General features: G+C 39.0%; 1 protein-coding gene across 1 annotated transcript; it reads left to right on the top strand.

Annotated features, from left to right (window-relative positions):
* The first annotated feature begins 1453 nt into the window (after positions 1-1453).
* Positions 1454-23835, top strand: LOC140235784 (retinol dehydrogenase 8-like). The gene is made up of 6 exons (XM_072315792.1): positions 1454-1552; positions 2302-2585; positions 5169-5348; positions 21892-21985; positions 22406-22540; positions 23574-23835. Exons 2-6 carry the CDS (start codon positions 2321-2323, stop codon positions 23833-23835), a joined length of 936 nt encoding a protein of 311 aa, XP_072171893.1. The 5' UTR covers positions 1454-1552; positions 2302-2320.
* The last annotated feature ends 445 nt before the right edge of the window (positions 23836-24280 follow it).

Here is a 24280-nt window from a genome sequence, read left to right as displayed (position 1 = left end):
CTTTTTATGGGAGTGTTAGGGTAGTCTGGGAAGGAATAGTACATTGGCTGCAAGGTGTACGGAGCATATTTGCATGTTCGTTCGCTGCATGGGTTGTGTTGCTGGAGGTATCGTGGATTGGCGCAGGTCGTGTTGCCTGGGGTAGGCTGTACATGTATTGTTATCCTGTAAATCTGAGTGAATAATAGAAGGTGTACATTTTAATTTGAAAATGTAGAATGGAATGAGAATGTTTCACATCAATGTTTGATTTTTTTTTATGATTTCAGTATGCAGTCACGTTTATGGATCATAGTGTGACGTATGATGCATATGATTATGTGTATGCTCATCTTGCATTTTGACAGATTGTATAGAGTGAATAATATGTATTTGATACAGATAGTAACATAAAATTGATATGATGATAAATAGAGCATTGGGATGGTTGCGTGTGGGTAATAATCAATGCACAATGCATATACCTGATTGTTTGATTTTCTTCCTTTGTATTTCAATAAGGAGGAATGAGGCGGAATATTTGCTTGTATGTCTGAATATAATTATAATGATTATTTTCTTATTCATACTTATAATGTTTAGCATACAATATGTGTCCCCATGGAAGAAGAAAATCATTATACTAATAAATCTGAAATGGGCAATCTACGGATCCGCAGCTTTAGTAATCTTTCTTTGATTCATGCTTGAGTTATTTATTGTTCGGTGTATTGTTAGTGTGAAATGGAAAATAGATAATTCTACAAACAAACGTGTGCTTTGAGTGCTAATTGGCACATAACACACTAACTGTCTACAAACTACGTGCTTCACACTACTTGCACACACTGTCTAAAGTCCCTGGCACAGAAATGCTTACTCTCCCATTCTCTCACTCTCTCTCTCTCTCTCTCCCTCTCTGTCTTCTCTTTCTCTCATTTTGCGGTTAATGACACATATTCGAGTAACAAAGTGTTTAGAGATGATAAGAATGGTGTAAGCGTTGTTCTATTTATGTGTCAACTGAGCATGAGTGAAAAAAAAAAACATACGTTGTTGACATTATCCTTGTAGAATAATTGCTCTATAAAAAGAAATGGAGTTTACAGTGAGAAAGGCCGTTGAGCAAATAAGCGTTCATATCGAGGACCGTGTCTAAAAAGAGATGCACTTGTATCTTTTGTATCTACATAGCTCAGTCAGCACTGACAGTTGAAAAAAAAATCAACAAAATATGACTGGTATTTCATTTGATCTGACAGGGGGGGGGGGAGATGGAAGAAAGGAAAACAAAATCAATGAAATCATCGCCTATTCGTCAGTGTTATCCTATAGGTGACTTAAGCGTATGCACTTAACAACCAATCACGTTTGAAAATTCAGCTGTTGACGACATGGACACGCCTACCTTCCTATGCTATCACTTATCGAGATGTTTGCATGTAATAAGTATTGGACCACACCCGAGCTATAAAAGTCAAGGAAAGGCACCTCATCTGCATTCGCCAGACAACTAGCCCAGCCGTTTTGTAAACAGTGTCTAAGCATCAAAGGCATCATCGCTCTCTACAGAGTAAGATTAAATTTCCGTTTTGATTAATCAAATTAGTCGTGAAATGTATAACATTTCATTTTCTCATCACTTACAACGTCTGTTTACTTGATTTAGACGATTTATCTGCTTTTGATTTCCTTTTTCCGTCTTTCAATGTATCATTATATATTTGAGCGATTAAATTTCTTTCGTTAGTTCTTGATTTTTCCACTGTTTATGTCTTTGCTTTGGACTCAAAACTTTGTAGAATTGTACTCATCGTCATCAATGAAGGGATACTATCTCATCTTCCCTTTAGCGAAAGTGTCTGCCGTTCATTTTTATCCCGTTTCTGTTTTCTGTTTAAGTATTACTATTAATGTTACATACATTACATACAGACCATTGTAAACGTAGCAGTTTTTTTTTCCCATTTCAGACTTAAAGTATTAAACTCGTCCCTTGTAATGATTGTATTATGTAAAAGACATTTTGAGTTTAGGTTCTAAATATGTTTACCGTAACCGGTTTATGTTTTCATTTTGAAATGCTTTGATAATGTTAGAATAAGTAGTCTGAGGAAAATCATCAGAAGCAGGTTAGATTTTTTTTTTCACTCTCATCTTTTCGTTAGGACAGTGAGGTAGACTTTATTTGCATTGGGGTGCGAGAAATACAGAGGATAGTGATAAGATTTTATCATTTTAAGCATTCGCTTTTATACTTGATATGCTATTCTTTGCAGCGATGAAATGGTCAACTTATCCATGTTTAACGCTTTTCTGTAGCCAATTGTGAGACTACACGATGGCGCAAAAAGTGATGCTCATTACCGGTTGCTCGACGGGCATCGGGCTGAGCATGGCGGCGCGATTCGCGAAGGATGCAGCCAAAAAGTATCTCGTCATCCCAACGATGAGAAACCTGAAGAAGAGGGGTCCCCTGGAGGAGGCGGCGGGCGGAGCCCTCGATGACACGCTTCACATCCGACAGCTAGACGTGGTAGATGACACCTCAGTGGCAGAATCTGTGGAGAAGGTTGTGAAAGACTACGGCCGCATCGATATTCTCAGTGAGTTGTCCTTTACCATGTATACCAAAAAAAAAAAAAGAAAACAGTCTCTCGTAGATTACTGTTTACTTTATCAAGAACACATCTGAGCAGTGTTAGGATAAGCTTGGATTATTTCTTTTTAATTTCCGTTAGAAGTGTCGAGGTAATGATGTGCATGGGCATTTTTTCTGAAGTAATAAATATAATGCCATGCCGCGCTTGCCTTAGAGGAGGATATTTTGAAAACTAAAAAATCAGTCAGCTTTTTACGCTTCGTAGTTTTGCTTGACGTATTTATCAGCCATGAAGAAAAGTCTCTAACCTTTTTTATGTCTGTAGTGAATTGTTCTAACCTATTATCTCTACGAAGTTTAACACAATAATCATCCTTCTTGGATTTCTGCGGCGAAGATATCAACCATCTCTTTTAGGCTGATCACGAGCTCGCAATGAATGTGACAGATTGCAAGAAGACAACAGTCGAATGTGCGGCAGTAGCCAACAAAACAAAATGAATACAGAAAGGAATAAAAGGAAACAAAAGTTTAATTTCATTTTTTAGTGTTCTCTGTTGTTGCATATTTCTGAAAAATCCTTAAAAATGATACGATACCTTGGTTGAACGTCTAAGTTGCAGGAAAAAAAGCGCCAAACATATCAATTTCTGAATTGTAGCGTGAGATGGTTTATACTGATTAACTTTTTTAAATTTTGATTTATAAGCGCATCGACTGAGATGGTTAGGGCGAGGGAAGTAATACCCCCCCCCCTTTATATCTGAGGGTTTTTTCGCGGTTTTGAATGGTCTTGCAACGATCTCGTGCATTTCTTGGGTGGAGTATTTGGGAAATTTTGATTTTCAACTGAGGTGATAAGTTCATTACTTCTGTTGCAAGAAAGAGCCCCTTACAAAATAGATTATGTAATTGTTGCGTGCTTTTTTCAAAATTATTTCAAAGTTTATTTTTCAAGCAGGGAGCAGCGCTTTTTTCCATCCTTAGAATTGAAATTCAAAGATCTGGTGAACACTCATTGGGGATTACTTTAGACATTTTCAGTGAAATTAGAGTCAGACGAAAGGATAATATCGCAATGTTACACCCAGAACGTGCAATGCATCTTTGTTTTTGTCTTATTTACGTAGAAGAAATTGTACAAGAAAGTAGTAATCGTATTACAGTTTCAAAGCCTGCCTATAATGAGATCAACTTAACTTTTTTGTGATATAAAAATATTAATCAATTCGTGTAATATGTTGTATGTAAGGTTGGAATGTCAAAGTCAAACCAATCTTTAAAAGCGGTCGAATAATGATGAGAATAATTATAGAACTACATCTCCATTTTCTGTTTTGGGGCCAAGGAAGTGTGGGATGAATGATTTGGTGTAGAGCAGAATATAAGGATTGAGCTATTGCGATGAAATACGCCTCCTCGATTTGTGACGCGTCAATCTCTCTATTACATACACACACACACACACACACACACACACACCTACCCACACACACACACACACACCCAAACACACTTTCACTTTTCCCAAAGTAGATACCCAATTCCTGCGCAACCTAACTTTCTTTACTTTATAAAATGGGCGATGCTCACTGAAGCAATATTTTTTTTACTTTTTTGTTGTCATACAAAATAGAAGAGACTTTCATCCAGCCATATCTTTAAAAAGTTTTTCAAAATTCGAATATTTTTTTTTTATTCGAGGCCAGAGACACCCAGCATAATTTAATGGTATGCAGCAATTCATTCAAGTTTTTTTGCTAATAATTTGGATAAACGTAAGCAGTTTGTTTCAGTAAACAATTTGAGATTTAGCCTGAGGACCTGGGCTATTGTCTGCAGGTGGGTTTAATACTTAGTCCACTTGTCTTTCTCCTTTATATCAATGATGTTTGAAATGTTACAGATTGATTACAGCTTATTTATCATGCTGATGATGCAAGCGTATTCATGCGTAAAAGATAAAATTAATTGACTTTTCTGTTGTTACATTTATTGAAGAAATTAGAAAAAAAATGATTGGCTTCCTACAAATAGATTAATCATCTAGGTGTGAAGGAAAACCCAGTGTATGTTATATATATATATATATATATATATATATATATATATGAAGGGTTTGTTTGCAAAAACCGATAAGTCCATTTTTGAAGATTTTGAAGTACGATCTCTGTCATAAAGTACAAAAATAATACCTTTTAAATGATATATTGGTCACTATATATAGAGGTATATTTTTGAAGTTATGGTCAAAAGAAGCACAAATTTTCTTATTATTCTCTTTATTTTTCTTGACCTTTAATCGCAAAATATCTCCATTTGGCAAATATGGACTTATCGGTTTTTGCAAACAAACTCTTCATATATACATATATATACAGGGAAATAAAGGGACTGTACAATACTGCTTGAGGTGAGGATTCAGGTTTATAACATTTTTGATGAAATAAAGAGAAACCTCTAATGAAATATGAAATAGCATGTAATTTCAAGAAGGATTCAATGTTTATTTGATGGAAATTGGCCTTGAAATTGCTGAGATATCACATTTATATCACATTTTTTTTTTCATAAACTCTGCACGTAGTTAACAATGCCGGAGTTGCATCACTCGTTCCCTTCGAGTACGCGACAATGGACAACGTGCGCGATGTCATGGAAACCAACTTCTTTGGCACGACCCGGATGATGCAGGCGGTGTTACCGCACATGAAGAGGCAGCAGTACGGTCACATCATCAACATTAGTTCTAACAGCGGAATTAATGGTAGGTCTTTGCAATTGATATAAAATCTTGGACAAATCCTTGTAGATGATTCTACCCTTATATTCTTGCACATCGACTTCAGATATACATGTAGTATTATGATCTAACAACTAACAACATAACAAACACAGAGAATGAAAAAAAAAAAGAAAGAAGATCGGGTACGGGATCAAAGTGTAATGTCGTAGCCATTCATCGCCATGGGAACTGGTTTTAAAGATCCTGTTTACCTTTGGAAGCAGTGATTTTTAAAAATGTTCAAGATATCAGATTTTATGCATATGTGCACGTAGGTCTGTTGTATCACAAAACATCCTACTATATAACTTTTTTGCAATAAAGCCTGAAATATAAGGAGATATCTGTATTTTTCTCAATAAACCGTAACTGTAGACGGATTAGTCTGGGAGCATTTTTATTATAACTATTGTTCACATTTTGTATATTTAACAATACTTAACATCGATTATACGGATTCAAATATTTACAGTGGTTGTTTCTATCCCTAACTCACATTTCAGAACTATTTTAAAGCACAAATGCTGGGGGGGTTTTTTTTCATCTGCAAATGGTAAATTATGCCTTTAAGCAACCTGTACCGAATGGGTGCACGTCACGAGTTCGACACCCACGAATCATTATAGCCCACGACTCATACAGCCCATGAGTTTGACACTAAAGCAAACAAGGCCCACAAGACCGACACATTAAAGGGATCACACAGTTTTGGTTGAGACCTTAATTTCGAGTTTCTAACATTTGTGTGTGTGTGTGTGTGTGTGTGTGTGAAATAATAAGAAACCTCTTATGAAATATGAAAGAGCATGTAATTCTATGAAGAATTTAATGTTTATTTGATGAAAATTGGTTTTGAAATGGCTGAGATATCCAAAAAGAGTGATTCTAATAAAGTGTGGGACCCACACTTTATTACGATCGCTTTTTTCTCAAATAAACTTTGAATTCCTCTTAAAATGGTATGCTCTGTACTATAACATAAGTGTTTTCTGGTATCTCGCAAAAAGTTAAAAGCCCAATTCCCATCTCCACCAATACTGTACCATCCCTTTAAGCCGTAAAGCTGTAAAGTCTAACTCATGAGCTGTTTTTACCTAGTGTAGAACTCACAGGCCTATAACTTTGTCTAGTGTCGAACTCATGGGAAGTATGACTTTTGGGCAGTATGAATCATGGACCTTTTTTTTTTTTTCCAAGGTGGAACTTGTGGGCTGTATAACTCGTGGGAGTTGGTCTCGTGGGATGACCTCGTCCCGAATATTTATGTTGCTAACCATGTTTGCACCTGGTTCCAATCTAATCAACACAAACAAACAAACAAACAAGCAAAACTATGACATCATCACTTCGTTACTCTATCAGGATGAGAAAAGCAAATATTCTGCGTGCCAGAAGCTTAACTTTGATACGCGTCACTGCAATGCCTTCTTTTTTCATCATAATGGAAATGTATAACATGGAAACAGTGTCATGCGGATTATGTTCATTCTTGGGAAAGATGAGTTCGAATGTCTCTTGAATCTTATTAATACTTAAGCAATGATTGACAAATTATGACAGTGGCAGAATCTTGATTTGGACGGTTGATGTTTCAAGTCCAACACGATGAAGATTCCAAGATATACATACGAATATACGTGTATACATATATAATACACATAATCTAGTGCATGAGGCTGAATGCACTATAAGTTTTGTATAACAACATAAGCACCGACAAAGTCTGAATTTGTCCCGAAGGTCAGTTATATTCAATGAGGGCCGCATGCCGAATTGAATATGTCTGCCTGACGGCAAATTCAGAAATTGGAGGTGCTTGGTACTTGTTATAGTGCAATAAAATGTCATGCACTATGTGTTATATAAAATAGCATACATACCCAGATAAGGCAAAATAAATTGAAAAAAAAAGACGAAAGCTTAGATCAATTAAGACTTTACACGTGTCTAGACAATACCAATTTCTCTGAACCTGTGTAGACAAAATCCTGAAGATCCAAATTCAACTATCGAGTCTAGGGTCTATATCTAGATCTATATCTAACAGTGCAAGTAACAGTAGGATTGGTTAGGACTAACGTTAGATCTACGAGCGACAGAGCTAGTTAACACTAGACCCTAACGTTATAGGTCTACAAGGGAAGTAGTCCTGAGATTTTCACTGTAATGATAATTAAGAAGAGTAAAAAACATAACCTTTCACCAGTTTATACGCGTGGAAATGAAAAACTGTCTCCGTACGCGATTTTTGAAAAATAATTCCTGCAAACGATCGTGTAAGAGCCGGCAAAAAAATGGTACGTCATGCATGCCCTACTCACCAAGTTGACAGCCGTGCCTCTAAAAACCAATTTAAGTGTTGAAATGATTTAATAGTTGCAATTTTATCATATAATGTGAAAGTTTGTGGTTTTATTATTTCAAACAAAATATTTCAAGCTTAGATATATATAATTCATTCAAATTGATATTGTTAACATAAATTTATATGTATTTTTAAACCAAATACACAATGAACTTGACATCAAATAGGCACGGTCCTTTTCTAGCTTCCGTCCGTGTTGCATACTTCTCAGCGTAGAAACCAGTGAAACCACTCTCGCGCGCGAATTCTTACCATACAAATGTACAGAGTACTCCGTCTAGCTGATTTTGGCCAAGATAACCTGTGCATGAGAGAGTCAAATTCTTCAAAGAAAATATTGTTTGTATCTCAATATTTCTGTAAGTAGTCAGATATCGCCTTTCCTCGAAAAAAAAACAAAAAACAAAAAACTATGACGTGAGCCGGGAAGGGTAAATACAGGGGGTCGTAGGGATATGATTTCGCTCCACTTTGCCGTGCATGTCCAGTCGGCACTGGCAGCAGCTACCTCAGTGGCACTATACTGCAGTCCAACCCCGGCTGCAGCCCCACGGTAAATGAAACATAGCTAGCCTCTTTCCTTACCTCTCTACGCTTTTTTTCCCTCGGTTCTCTTCGAAGTCGATGCTCGAGGTGTTTCTGTTTTATAACTCATGTGAGCAAATGGTCGGCATTGCATGTGGCTTCAGGAGTTTTCTCGGTTTATAACCGAGGGCCACAGCCTGCCGGTCCACGTAAAAACATCGCTTCTCAAATGGTCCACACACAGGTAGGTCACACCACAATATCGAGATTTTGTAGGCCCTAAGTTTCTTATGTTCGGCATCGTTGTACCGAGATTTCCCAGCTATACAACTCACCTTTCACGATACTTTTGTGGGTCTGGGACGGAAAAAAGGATTTTCCTGGGAAATTTTCTGCACGATTCGAGCAAAACTACTGATGTAAGATAGCCTGACCAGACGACGCTGAATGCGGTCGCCCCTATAGTGTACTACAATGCAGGCCTGTAGCTGTGTAGAACCGTGTCTACCTACAATCTGTACACGTGTACTAGAACATGCATGAGCGTCGACAGGGCTGCAGCTGCGCTTGTGATAGACTGGAAAAGTGTGAAGGGCAAACCGCGTACGGGGTATCTACCGTAGATCTAGTTGTACCGTCCACACGTGTACTGTGCGAATATAATACACAATGCACACACACACACACACACACACACACACAACGTAGAAACAATGTCAAATACTACTAGTAGTAGCCACCGACGTCTTCATGCATCCGGGTAACTAGGGAGCGTACGGATAACGAGCAGAACACGGCTGGGAAGAGTTGTGCCTCGGTGACGTCTGACTCTCCGCCAGGACTTGCTCATTAGCATATTCACCATGCAGATTCACACTTTTTCAACCAAAATTTACGAGCTTATTTGGTGATTTGAAAGTTTGTTTTCGGTGAAAGTAGTTCATTGGAGGTACCAACAACAACATATATTTTTTTTTTTAAATTTCGTGAGGACTGCTTCCTTTTAAACATGTTTAGACGCCCTACTTACTGCACTGGGTCCAGGACCAGGACTAGATGATGTATTGTAGGATTAGGGATCTACTGGATTTAAAGGTGCATGGTCCCGGTGTTTTAGTCAAATGTGTACGCGGGCGCACGGCGCAAGTTTCCTATAGAGACCTACGCTATCGACTTCTCTTTGAGCGTGTTTATACAGAGAAGCAAAATACGCGCTCATGCTGGCTCATGCCGGCTCATGCCGGCTCATGCGAGAGGACCTCTCGAATTTTGTTCTGTATAAACACGGCGTATGCCGGCATACGCCGCCAAATGCAGGCTCATGCGAGAGGTTCCGTCCGCCACCTTTTGAGGTGGCCGATGCGAGAGGAGCCTCGCGTATTTTGCTGTGTGTTTATACAGACGACCGAAATTCGAGAGGTAACCTGAAAGCGTGTACGTATTTTAATATCTGTCATGATCGAACCACGTCTTCTCCTTCTTACTGAAAAACTGGATTTCAATTGATCAGTTGGCCGGGTGGTTGTCAAGAGGAACGTTACAAGAATGACCTTCAAGCTTGGTGGTCCTGATGACTTTGCCGGTGCCATCTTGATTTTTTTTTTCATTTTTTCCCATCATGCAATAAACTGCACTGCGAACATGACCTATGCTTGACCCCAAATTTCGAGAGGTCCGGTTCAGCTGAGGTCCGCTCGCATCGGCTCGCATCGGCTCGCATGAGCCGGTATTTTGACTTCTGTATAAACACGAGAAATAAGCGATCATGCGGGAGGTAAAATACCGGCTCATGCGCGCCGATGCGAGAGGCTCCTGTATAAACACGCACAATGCTAACGGTGATCGGCAGTATCATCAACAGCGCCATCTATACTACCGGGACTATGCCCCTTTAAACACAAGGCTCGTGCCAGGCATTGTAGGCGTTGACTTTCACTTTGTATAGCAGGTCACTGTGATCGAGAACAGCAGTGTGCAGCCGTACAACCAAGGTTGGGCGAGAATAAAAAGTGCCCATCCGGGACACGACAGTTGGAGTTGGCAAACATGGCGTAAACAGCTGTAGTCATTCGGTACTGATCCAAGAATGTTTTGTCGGTGAATGACAGATGTTTTGTCGGTGCATGACGTGTGTTTCCTTGGTGCATGACATGTGGGGAACATGTCCGGGAAATGAACATACAAACAAGCCACAAGCCGTCTTTTGGGTAGTTATTTCGGTGTTTGGTAGATCGTTGTAATGATTGATGCCCGTTGGAGGTATGTGTAGTGTTTGCACTCATGTGAGATGTGTACACAGGGCAGCGAACGTAACAGTGTCGTTCGTTCGTAAGCAGCGGTATTCTTTACTGCGTGACATTGCATGGTATGTGTAATGGGGCTGCGTTAGCAGTGGTTGTGAATGGCAGTGCGATTCGCGAAGCGATTGGATGAGTATGTTTTGCGCACTTGTACTGGTCTTTTCGCAAGCTGAATACCAGGGTTAGGCCTACAGCATTGATTGCTGGAAAGGAAGGGTATTATCGTTTCCGTTGTGTCATTCTATCAGATTAGTGTGTCACTTTCTGGTTATTTGGATTAGCATCGTTAGATGTGGCTTTACGAGGAAATTGGCCTCTTGATATACGAGTGTTCGTCCGGTCTGAATTGCTTAGACTATTCTCGTAGTTCGGTCCCCAGTTGGGGTGTACTGTAGGAAGTTGCGTTAGCGACGTAGTCTTGAAATCTAGTCGGAAAGCTAGATGTGAATAAATCATGGCAGCCAAGTTCGATGCAGCAGAGTTTGTGAAAGACGTCACTCTTGGTAGATTGAGAGGGTTAGTGAAAGCCCAGTTGATTGATGTTGCAGCTCATGTAGATGCCGATATCAGAGAGTGTAGTCGAAAGAAAGAAATTTTTGCAGTTCTGGTGAAGAAGCTTGAACTGGGTGGTGCAGAATATGAACACACAGACCAGAGTGAGAGTACAGATGAGATTGAGAGTGCTGGTAGAAAAACTGCTCCAAGTACTATTACTACAACTAGACCTAGTGATATGAGGGTAGATTCCACACAACTAAAACTGGCTAGATTGGAGTTAAAAAAGGAAAATATTAAGGCAGAAAATCTGAGACTTGAACAAGAGTTAATGCAACGTCAAATTGAGTTGACCCAGGCCCAGGCCAGTAGCGTCCCAGGGGATAGGCCTAATGTTACTATGTCGAGACAGAAGACGCCCGACATTGCAAAAATGGCAAACACAGTCCCCCGCTTTGATGAAGAGGATGTAGACTCTTTCTTTTTCTCCTTTGAGAGAATAGCCAGGAATTTGGAGTGGGAGAAGAAATATTGGTCTATGAGAGTACAACAAAAGCTCACAGGCAAGGCACAGTCAGTAGTGTCTGCTCTCTCGGATGAGGAGGCAAATAACTATGACACAATAAGAAAGCAGTCCTTCTTGCCTATCAGTTAGTCCCAGAAGCCTACAGGCAAAAGTTTCGAGGATATAGGAGAGGTTCGGGACAGACCTACGTAGAGTTTCAGAGAGAAAAAGAAATTCTGTTTGATCGATGGGTTCGATCAATGAAAGTAGATCTCACTTATGAAAATTTGAGAGAGATAGTGTTGATGGAGGAGTTCAAGAAATCGACACCTCCAGATCTGAGAAAATATTTGGAAGATCGAAGAGTACATGATGTAAAGAGTGCAGCAGTCACCGCTGACCAGTATGAGTTGACACATAAGGTGAAAACAAAAAGTCCTGTGGAAAAGAGGAAGTTTGATCAGCTGAGAAATCCTGACACTCAAAAGTGGCACAGTAGTCATAGTGAACGCAGAGATAAAGTAAAGACTGAATCACAGAAAGAGCGCCCGAAATTGCCACGGCCTTAGTACAAAGAAGTGAGATGCTTTTTCTGTGGAAAAACGGGTCACATTAAGTCTGAATGTAGGCGATTGCTGGAACAAGATGAAGCAAAAGAAAAACAAAAGAAAAAAGCAATACATGGTTTAGTCCATGCAGACACGCGTTCACAGAACAGTTCAGATGCTGAAACAAAAGTGAAATCGCACCAAACAGCCACCAATGGTTTTGTTAAGTCAAGTGTAAGTGATGAACAGCGTCATCCAAATGTGAAAAGCAGTGTCTCAAAAATGGCAGATACGTGTTCAAGTGGTCGTGTGCATGAAAAGTACAATGACTTCATTTCCAAGGGTACAGATACCATTACTGAATTTAGAGTACCGGTTGTCATCCTTCGTGATACTGGAGCTACACAGTCCCTCATGGTAGGAGATGTGAAGAGTATGCCCGTAGACTGTAACACGGGTAGAAAAGTACTGATACATGATGTCAATGGAGGAACGCAGGCGGTCCCTCTATTCCGAGTGAAGTTGGATAGTGGATAGTGGAAGTGATTGTGGGAATTGTTCCATTTCTCCCTATGGATGGAGTTTCCTTTTTGCTTGGTAATGACCTTGCAGAAGGTCGAGTGAGTGTCCTTCCGGTTGTTTCTGAAGTCCCAGTGTACGAGCAGGAAAGCGAAAAACTGGTCGATGAATTCCCAGAAGTGATCCAACATGTGCTATCACCAGGTTTCGAGCAAGTGAAGCAGAGCGTGAAAGAAAGGAGTCTGAAAGTGAAATTTCTCTTGATGACACATTCTTTGGAAGGGTTACTAGTGAAGATGAAAGAGAACAAAGTTGGGAAGAAGGTGTGTTCAGTCAGCCGGCTTAAATCAAAGCACAGATGGAAGATGAGGAATTGTTGAAGTTGAGAGAGGGTGCATTGACTGTAGATGGAGGCGAAGGGAGTGCCAGAATGTTTCTATGTAAAGTCTGGTGTTTTGATGAGGAAATGGCGTCCTCCAAATCGTCCCGCAGATAGGACTGGACGGTTGTCGACCAGATAGTTGTTCCTCCGCCGTATCGAAAGGAAATTCTACGTCTTGCACATGAAATTCCAATGGCCGGACGCATGGGTGTCAAGAAGACTTTGTGTAGAATCAGAACTCACTTCTTCTGGCCCAAGATGAGAAAGGATGTGTCTGAATTTTGTAGAACGTGTCATGAAAGTCAAGTGGTAGGAAAACCACAACCTGCCATTAGACCTGCGCCTTTGATTCCTATTCCGGCTTTTGAGGAGCCATTTAGCCGTGTGATGGTAGATTGCGTTGGTCCATTGCCGAAGTCCAAGTCGGGATGTCAGTATTTATTGACTGTGATGGATGTTTCCACGAGATACGCAGAAGCATTTCCGTTGAGGAGCATAACTGCTAAGTCAGTTTTGGATGCCTTGTTGACTTTCTTTACAAGGTACGGGCTACCAAAAGAAATTCAGTCGGATCAAGGTAGCAATTTCATGTCTCGTGTCTTTCAGGAGTTGATGTACCAGCTTGGTGTTCAACAGGTCAAGTCGCCTGCAATCTCAGGGGGCCTTAGAAAGGTAACATCAGACGCTAAAAACGATGTTGAAGGTCTACTGTCAGGATAATCCTAGGGACTGGGATAAATGTATCCCTTTTCTTCTCTTCGCTGCTCGTGAAGTGCCTAATGAATCCACTGGATTCTCCCCCTTTGAGTTGGTGTTTGGGCATGAGCCAAGAGGGCCCCTGAAAGTTGTGATGGAGCAGTTGTTGTCTGATGGGGAAGACAAAGATTCCAATGCCTTAGACTACATCTCCACGTTCAGAGAGCGTCTTGTGAGAGCGAATGAAGTGGCGAGAGAACACCTGAAGTCTTCGCAACAGACAATGAAGGAAATCTTTGACCGAAAGGCAAAGAGTCGTCTGTTTGAGGTGGGAGACAAAGTCTTGGTTCTTCTTCCATTGCCAGGAGATGCATTGAAGGCTAAATTCAGTGGTCCCTATGTAGTAGAGAGGAAGCTTGGGAAGGAGACTTATGTGGTGAGCATGCCTGACCGTAGAAAAACCAAGAGAGTGTGTCACGTTAATATGTTGAAGAAATATCATGAATGTGTAGAAGACGTAGGTGCAGTTGTGAGTGAGAGTGTCCTACAAAGTCCTGGGAAAAGTGCAGAAGAGTTTGAACCTGATGCTCCAGATTCTAAGAGTGTGAGTTTCAAGTCAGGAATGATTCCGCGAGTAGAGAACTCAAGAGGCACTAGAAAATCCAGAGTTACTGATCAGTCATCTGTCTGATTCGGAGAGGCAAGATGTTGTCGACATCTTCCAGGAATTTCCGGAGGTGTGCAGTAATAAATTTGGCTGTGCGAAAGACACTGTTCATACAGTAGATGTTGGTGAAAATGCACCCATCAAGCAGCATCCATATCGGATTAATCCTAAGAGAGAATAGGTGGATAGGGAGATAGATTTCATGCTTGCAAATGGAATCATAGAGCCCAGTAACTCAAACTGGAGTTCCCCAGTAGTGCAAGTCCCAAAGTCGGACAGAACGTCCAGGTTTTGTATAGATTACAGGAAGGTCAATGCCATAACCAAGACTGATTCGTTTCCGCTTCCTTTGAGGAATGTATTGATCGGGTAGGAAGTGCTGAGTATTATTATTATTATTATTATTGCTATTATCTATAATGCGCTTTTCCCACAAGGCCCAAAGCGCTTACAATCAATTCAAAACATGTACGACAGTATATGTAATTGGATAAATGTTATATATACAGCTACGAACTAGTTGCTACTGAAAAGATGTGTTTTCAAGGCTTTTTTGAACACACTGACTGATGGAGACTGTCTAACGGTAAGTGGTAAATTGTTCCAGTGCTTTGAAGCAGACACAGTAAATGTCCTATCACCGGCTAAGGTGCGAGTAACAGAGTATGTGAGACGAAGCGGATCACTAGATGACCTCAAATTTCTAGTAGGTGTATATAAAGTCAAACAGGCGTCTAAATATGTCAGCAAATTGGATTTGATGAAAGGGTATTGGCAGGTACCATTAGACAAGGATGCAAGAGAGATCTCGGCGTTTGTCACGCCCTCCGGGTTATACCAGTGTCGTGTCATGCCCTTCGGGATGAAAAATTCCCCCGCCACTTTTCAACGGATGATGAATCGAGTTATTGCTGGTCATGATAACTGTGTTGTCTATATAGACGATGTGTTGGTTTTCAGCAATACGTGGGAGGAGCATGTTGCACATCTTCGAGAGCTGTTCCGGAGGTTGTCACATGCAGGACTCGTGGTGAATCTGGCCAAATGCGAGTTTGAGAAAGCTTATGTGACTTACCTAGGTCACAAGGTAGGCCGAGGTAGCGTCGCACCACGAGATGCCAAGGTCCGAGCCATCGTGGACTTCCCAGTGCCGGCATCGAAACGGGAGCTTCAGCGCTTTTTGGGAATGGTCGGATTCTACCGGAGATTCGTTCCCAACTTCAGTCACTTGGTGGTGCCCTTGACGGACCTGTTGAAAAAGGGTACAACGTTCCAGTGGTCCGCGAGGTGCCAGGATGTGTTCCAAAAGCTGAAGGCCGTCCTCAGGAACGACTCCGTGCTCATCGCACAAAAACTTCGAGAGGAGCTTCCAGCTGGCTACGGATGCTAGTGACCGAGGAGTAGGAGCCGTGCTACTTCACGACGACGACAACGGACACAGCAAACCCGTGTGTTTCTTCTCCAAAAAAAAAAAACTGAATCGCCATCAGCAAAAGTATTCAACTGTGGAGAAGGAATGTCTCAGTGTCGTTCTAGCCGTGCAACATTTCGAAGCGGATTTGGACGGTGGAAGAGACATTGTGGTGTACACTGACCATAACCCATTGACGTTTGTAGAACGCTTCAAGCACAAGAATCAGCGTCTCTTCCGGTGGAGTTTGATTCTCCAGCTGTACCCACTGAGAATTGTGCACATAGCAGGAAAGGACAACAAATTAGCAGACGCTTTGTCTCGAGCTTGAAACTATGCACGCGCTGATAATGTCGCCGAACGATAACAATCTCAAATCTACAGTGAAACCTACATCAAGCAGAACATTTCAAACAAGACTCAAAACAGACAAGAAACTGATGTTGATTTTTTTTTTTTTTGTATATGACAACGTATACATGTTTTTATGTATTCTCATTCAGTTTTCTTCCTTTCCCAAGGATCTGTGAAGGAAGAAATTGTATTTATGCTAATCATGTTTGTTTTAAACGAAAACAGCATATGTGAGTGATGCTAGGATGTATGAGAAAGTACTGGTACACAATATTCTGTCTTTATAAGAAGACATCACTTGAAAATTTTCGTGTGTTACACGCCAAGTATTGTATGATATTTTGAAAACCCAACATTACAGAAAGCTCCAGGATACAACATTTTGTGGTGTTTAAGGTTACAGTGAAAGCTGTGCTTCTGTTGCACACTTCTATTTTGATTTCATTCAATGTACCCCAAAGAGTCAACGGATTCATATTGTTATGTATACCGATACGTTACAGAGTTAATGCTAGTAAATGCAAAAACAGTATAGCAAAACACAAGCGGCCAGTCACAGGAAAACTGTTGATCAAATTTTGAGTTTTATGTCAACCGATTGTGTTAAAACAAGAGAATTTGTGTTGTTTTGTATCAATGAAAAAGTGTTGAGTGACAGTGAGGCATAAAGAAGCCAAGATATAATGTCACTTTTGTAGATTAATAGCCTGTATATGTACAGTATTTCGATGTTATAATCAAGAGATGCGTGCTGTTACCTCATTCAGCGAAACTCCAGTGAAAGTTTGTGTTGGAGAAACAGACATAATTTATCTTTGCAAAAGTCAGCACAATTTCAGAAAGAAAGTGTATGTTTGGTTTCCACATTTAAAGATGAAGTGTATGTGTTACCCCCTCCCCCCCCCCAAAAAAAAAAAAATACTATAAATGCCTGAAGTTATGTAAGCTTATTGGTCCAGTATGTGAGGATATAATTACAGTCGAGACTACCAGAGAGCACAGTCTCCGTCAAAATATTGATACTACTGGAGAAATGATTGATTACATCTTATGTAATCTTTCCGGATTATGTGCACCCGTATGTGCACCCGTTGAAAACAGTTTCACATGTGTATTATTGTAGACACATTGCGTAATTATTGTATTTATATGTTTTGTAGGAGGGCTTGTTAAGTTTTCATATATGCCAGGTGAGGTTTTAAGAAAACAACACAAAACTATTTGAGTTTGTAATCGTGTAAGCTGAATTGTACGCAAGAACAGTGAAGTAAGTCTTACAACGAAGGTGTTTATAGTCGAAAAGTTACATTCAAAACTTTCCTCTTGTTGAGGGGAGGTGTGATGGAGAACAGCAGTGTGCAACCGTGCAACCAGGGTTGGGCGAGAATAAAAAGTGCCCATCCGGGACACGACAGTTGGAGTTGGCAAACATGGCGTGAAAAGCTGTAGTCATTCGGTGCTGATCCAAGAATGTTTTGTCGGTGAATGACAGATGTTTTGTCGGTGAATGACAGATGTTTTGTCGGTGCATGACGTGTGTTTCGTTGGTGCATGACAGTCACCGTCATTGAAGTTACCATTGCTGCAAATGTGGATGCCGAGAGTGTGTTGTAAATGTCGTTGTAAAAGTTCATAGCGTAGCGTGATCAAAGAACGCTTAGCGTATACCGTACATACGCTGCCCATTTTTTTTTTTTTTTTTTTTTTTTTTTTACGGCGCACTTCCGCGTAGAATGTACGGTGAAAGCGGCACGAATCTTGGTTGACTTGCTCAATATCCGTCGGATTGATTCCTTTTTCAGAACAGTAGGAGTGCAAAATTTGTAGGGCGTACACGTGTATTTTCACCATTCTCAGTAAAAGCGTTCAATAATACGGAATTTTGGTGTCGCCGACATTCCATGACAGTTTGCGGTTCCCTGAAACCTATTAGATACTATTTAAATGTTTATAATATATCACGAGGACTTTATTTGTTAAAAACAAACACGATCAAATGCGGTTGTCTGCCTTTTTGTAAAAAAAAAAAAAAAAAAATTGCTGTTAAACTTCGTTAAAGGTAGGGCATACCTTTTACAGACTTCCCAAAATGCAGCAAAACATTAAATATGAACATCAGGGGACTTGTTTATGCCATTGCTGAGAAATTTGGAAGTCAACAGTTATCTTCAATTTGAATAATGCACAAAACTCAACTACTCAGTAGTTCTGTGTGTCAGCCACACTTAAGCCTTTTTGTTGCAGTCTTCTGTATTTTTTTTAATCTATAACACAAATCTAAAAGTATAAGAGCTGATGTAATAACATATAGAGTGTGTGGCAAGAATGTATATAGAAATGTTTGTAAGTTTTGATGAACTTTCTTCACAAAATATACATGATGGACACACATGCAGTGCATGGGTCTGCAAAGGTAGCCTAGTAATGTACTGGAATTTACGGTGAGCCCCGAAAAAAAAAATAAATTCAATTCAAAATCTAACGGTCAATAAAATGTACTGAATGTTACCTTCCACTTTCACTAATTTATGGGAGTTTCTAAAATGATACTCTCTTCAACATATCACTGCATTTATACAACTCTTCATTTAAGGAATGCAAATGGGATTCCCTACCTTTAAGACCCCCAAAACGCAGTGTCGCCGGCTATTTTAGAATTATGTTTTATTGCTCCTCTCCGTCCACAAACACACTTTCCAAATATCATTTTCATGGACGATGAGCATATCATATGTGCTAATCACAATACTCGAAAAGTTTCAAAATTTTTATTGACTTCTTTTTTATAGCCTTTTGAAACCTGTCGCCAAGTTCACCGCCAGATACGTTACCAGTTTCTTTAGTGTTACAGCATTGCGAAAATAACAAGACTATGCAATGACCCTGTGTATATGAAACCCTGAGGATATACTTCGTACATTGCAAGTACTTAGATTTTTTGTGCAACAGCTTTTTATTGAGAATACGGTACAATGTTTGAAATATCGGTTTTCTACTTTTTTTGGACAGATACGTTACATACATTTCACGCCACCCACTGCGACAGATATTGCAATGTCAGGCAAATTGTATGTTACACGTTACTCCTCGGAATGACTCATCGATTCAACATTAAAGTTTAGTACAAGTGAGAAATATTTGGTAGATATCACTCTCATAATAACATGATTGACCATATACGTTACCCCAGATACGTTACCACAGATACGTGACCGAATTTTGCTCATTGGTCTTGTGCTTTCAGGGGATCAAAATCTGGTCAAAATTCATCCCTACACATTACATGCTTCGTTTTGTTGGACCTCAGGATTATATTCTTACACCAAAAGGACAGAGAGGTGAAAAAGAGCAACGCTTCCACATGATTTTTCTTTCTGCGTCAGTGTATGTCTCACAATTTAATGCCAAGTTTTCCGACAGATACGTTACCACGTAATCAAAATGCTGAAAAAAAAAAAATTGTAAATGTTTTGACAAACAAATCGTTGTGTGCTCACAAACTCCAAAGTTCTATTCTATAAAACCCAGCCACTTTCATATTCTATGCAACAACTTTGAACGTTTATTTTACAAGACGAAGCTATGATTCAGCATATCAGTTTTTTGCTTTTCAGATTTAGCAGATACGTTACGTATAATTTAGGGCACCCACTGTGACAAATAATGTTATGTAAAACAAAGTGTTCATAAAACAATTCTGCATAGAATGACGCTTCCATAAAAAAATATTAAAGTTATGTTCAAATGAAGAATATTTAGTAGAAATTGCTCTGTAACTTCAACGACAGATTCATTTACGGTGTGCCAGATACGTTACCAAACTTTGAAAAAGTAAAACGTAGTTTATGAAAAGCTTCCGAGAAAAGTTTCAGTGTTCTGTTGCATATTTATTCTAGTGTTTTTCAACATATGAAGAAGTACTCAAGATTCATTGATAACTTGAACAATTATTTATTCATTTTCATTAAAAGGGGTGAGCCAAATGCGTTGCCATAGGCCAAACAACTTTTTAGTATATCGAGTTCATAGAGACTGTACCTGTTTCCTTCTAAGTGCCTGCAAAAATATATTTTTTAAACCTTGTTTGCATTATCCATCAAAACTTAATGAATATTTATAGTCAGATGGATAAATACATTCAGACATAAGATGAGAATATTCTGTGAATGAAGAACTCAGCTTTCATATTTAAGCCTCTTTTCCACTACATTTCATAGTTTAAATATTACGTACAATGTTTGAAATGGTTAATTTGGGCTTACATCATTCATTTTTACATCAATTCATAAGGTAAATGATTAAACAGGTGATATCTATTAATTCATACACAACTAAAATTATTACTTATATTTTACCAGATACGTTACCAAAGGCGATTCGATGTTTTTCAATAGTTATTTCCCCAGGAAAGCAATTCATATTTTGTTTCCTGTGGAAATTCCAGATCGGATCGTTCCCTTTGCGTGATTTGTGGGATTCGAAACTTTATTTGTAAGCGAAATTTGTTAAAAATACAAAGTGAATCTTAAGGTTATATTTCATTTCAGCAAAACACATATTTCAACCTTCCACACAGAAATAATTTTTACCAATAAGCAAGGGATGACAACATCTTTACCTCTTGAAAAACCCCAATATCCTTAGGGGGGACAGATGTCTTTTCCTGAACAGAAATTGGATCAAATCTATGAATTTAATTCAAAGTTAGGAGTCCATTACAACATGTAAATTTGCGGTAACGTATCTGATTGGTGATCAAAAATCATGTATGATGCTCTATTTCAATTCATCTTTACTCAATGAATGGCCACCATTTAGCATGTTCCACTTTTTGTCTCGTATTTGACCGGTTTCGAAGTTACCGAAAACACATCTTTGAATGTATTACTTTGTGGTTGATTTTTCGGTTTTACTCACATGGAATTGAACACTTAATCTGAGAATGGCCCATTTGATGACATCCTTTGTTTTCTTTGTGTCCTTATCGTCTAAGATGCTGTTTATATAGATCAGTCTCTGTAAAAGTAGCGAACCTGTTGTTTTCAGCTTCCATGTTTAAATCTACCGCTGAAAGTTTAGTCCCACACAGAAAAGGTGCTGGCATAGCCAGCGAGAATCGAGAATAACAATTATATCGAGCAAAGCATATCGCGGTTGTGGCGCAATCGCGCCGATAAGATGCGGGATTCAAGTACTCGATGATTAAAGTGAGGGAGCAAAAACCGATAGTCACATCGATAGTGGGTTATCGTTTGCAATCGTTATATTTTGCGTGCACTATAACTTTTGTCATGCACTGCCGGCCTGGAAGTATGTATGCTATTATATATATATATATATATATATATATATATATATATATATATATTATATATGTATATGTATATAATAGCATACATCACTATCATTATATATATATATATATATATATATATATATATATATATATATATATATATATTATATATATATATATATATATAGTGATGATTGTAGTCCCCGTGTCGTTACCAGTACAGAAAAGATGACGAAGTATAGGGTAGTAATGCATTTCAGTCTAGCAGTGCTATTCATTCAAACCAAATTTTCGATGCATACACACACACACGTCTTCTTCAGGGTCGACATGAACAATACATTACATTCGTCATTTTAGAATTATGTATGTATATATATATATATATATATATATATATATATATATATATATAAATGACTTATGGTGTGCAATTTATGAATAACTTTCTGTTCATTGCAGGATATCCGTTCTATGACTTGTATACTGCTTCCAAACATGCCGTAGATGGTCTTAGTGAAGCCATGGCAACACGAATGAAGGCACATAACATCAGGTGGGTGGCAAATTATTCATGTCCGTTCATTATTGTATTCTATAGAGCACATTTCAAAATGTGTGTACATTTCCTTTGTTTCTGTTTGGTATCTGCTGTTTTACAGTGGGAATCGATGTAGGCCTTCTTTCCCCCTTTAGATGCGTAGATTTTTTTCTCTTCTTTATGCCTATTACTTCACCATGTGTGTAAAAATGAAGGAAAAAAAGACGCAGAGAAAGTATATTACACTCTCTTGTCTCATTTTGGCATACATTGGTCCTTGCCTTTTCAATCCAAGAATAATGCAGACATAAAAACTAATGTACCCTCTGAAAGAGCAAGCAATTGTATGTTCTCTAGTGCCTTTGCTGTGGATAGACTATGTTATTTAAAAAAAAAAAAGAAATGCGGATTTGTTTTTTGTTTTTTCTGTGATAGAGTGACGTTAGTACTCCCGGGACCAGTGGACTCCAACATCAACGATAACATAGGGGAACAGACGCGGTTGCCTACGAAGGCCGCCTCCGACCAAATAACCCTGAGACAAGCCAGGACCATCAGTACGCATATGAAGTGAGTGAGATTGTTTCGCAAACATACGTAAAACAGATATGGACTGCTTTTCAGGACATGACTGTGTAGTTGCCCAAGGAATCTCAACTCCACACTATGACCAGAGGAGATTGCCCCAAGGGTCATAGCGCTGAGCTGAGATCCAGAGGGACAAATTATGTCGACCATATCCCGAATAAAAGCACTCTGTAGCTGTTTTACATAACGAACAAAACGAATATTAACGTTCACTTGGTCAATCTCATTCGTGCTATAGCCAGTCCACACATGGTGATCATCAGGACGGTGCTTTGGAACGTGATTGCGTTGAAGTCAGTGGCCATGTGTATGAACAATTTGTAGCTCTCGCACTTGTGAAAACCGCGTAACATTAACAAACGTTAAAATAGCATTCGCTATAGAATTTTGAAACTATATTAAATAAAAACGAGATTTGAATATGCTTGCTTGTTCGTTAGTTTGATTTATTTTCTTCAACATAATTTCATACATAAAACATATTTCTTTTCAGTATTAATGTCACAGAAACCATCAAAATACTTGTAACAATGTACGTAATTCGAGAAAAATATCAACTTGTAGGTTAAATTAATTAAAAAAAATTGTATTACTTGTATTATAAAAAAAAAAACTGCGAAATTGTACAGAAGATTAAGGACTGATACCATGAGCGGTTACTTGAATTTGTGGCAGCCCGGAAAACCAACCTGCTGTGGAGGGAGTCAGAAAATCGTGAAAAGAAACTGGGAGTGAATTTTTATACATGTTTTTGTTTTTGTTTTCTTTTTTTTTTTTTTTTTACTTTTGTAAGTTGTTCAGAGAGGTCTTTATCACGTTGAATTACATTTTTATTTTGCTTATTTGTGCAAAGATACAAAATCAGTGCAAACCCCAGGCTTCCTACCTGTAAATGTAATCTTCCTCACCCAACATTTTTAGCATGCTCTAGACGCATTAATTTCAACTTAAAGTTATGCTTGCTGTGGAGATCATTCTTTTCAACTGATTTTTTTTTTTCATTTCGACCATCTAGATATCACTTCAAGTACCTGACTCAAACGGCTGACGAAGTCACCGATGTCGTACAGGCGGTCCTCGAAAAAGACGATATCGACGCGCCCCTGCGGGTTCACACAAGCGAGTACGTGCGAAACATGGCCGCCATTAAGTATTCGGATCTGGGCCTCAACAACTGGGTCCGGTACATTCGGTATTGTATCGAGAAAACATTGGATGAAAGACCAAATGGTCACAAAATTGATGAGCAAACACTCAGAGCCTTTATTGCAAACTAAATAAGCAGTCCATTCCCACTCTCGAAGTTTTACCTTAATAACTGGATGGCAAGGCAGGAAATGTCTGTTAGACATTCATAGACTCAATTATCATGCGTGGATGAATGTCACTCACTTCAAAGGGATCGTATAGTTTTGGTTGAGACTTTGCTTCAGGTTTTTATCATTTTTTGTGAGATAGTGAGAAACCTCAAATGAAATATGAAAGAGCATGTAATTCCATGAGGATTTCAATGTTTCTTTGATGAAAATTGATTTTGAAATGGCTGAGATATCCAAAACATAGTGATCCTAATAAAGTGTGGGACCCACATTTCATTACGATCGTTTTGTCTTACTTTGTTTTCCAATATCTCAGCTACTCCAAACCCAATTTTCATCAAATAAACTTTGAATTCCTCTTAGAATGGTATGTTCTGTACTATTTCACAAGTGTTTTCTTGGT

The sequence above is a fragment of the Diadema setosum genome, chromosome 12, assembly GCF_964275005.1.
Source record: "Diadema setosum chromosome 12, eeDiaSeto1, whole genome shotgun sequence".
NCBI classification, from domain to species: domain Eukaryota; kingdom Metazoa; phylum Echinodermata; class Echinoidea; order Diadematoida; family Diadematidae; genus Diadema; species Diadema setosum.
This window is presented reverse-complemented; position numbering and strand designations above follow the sequence as displayed.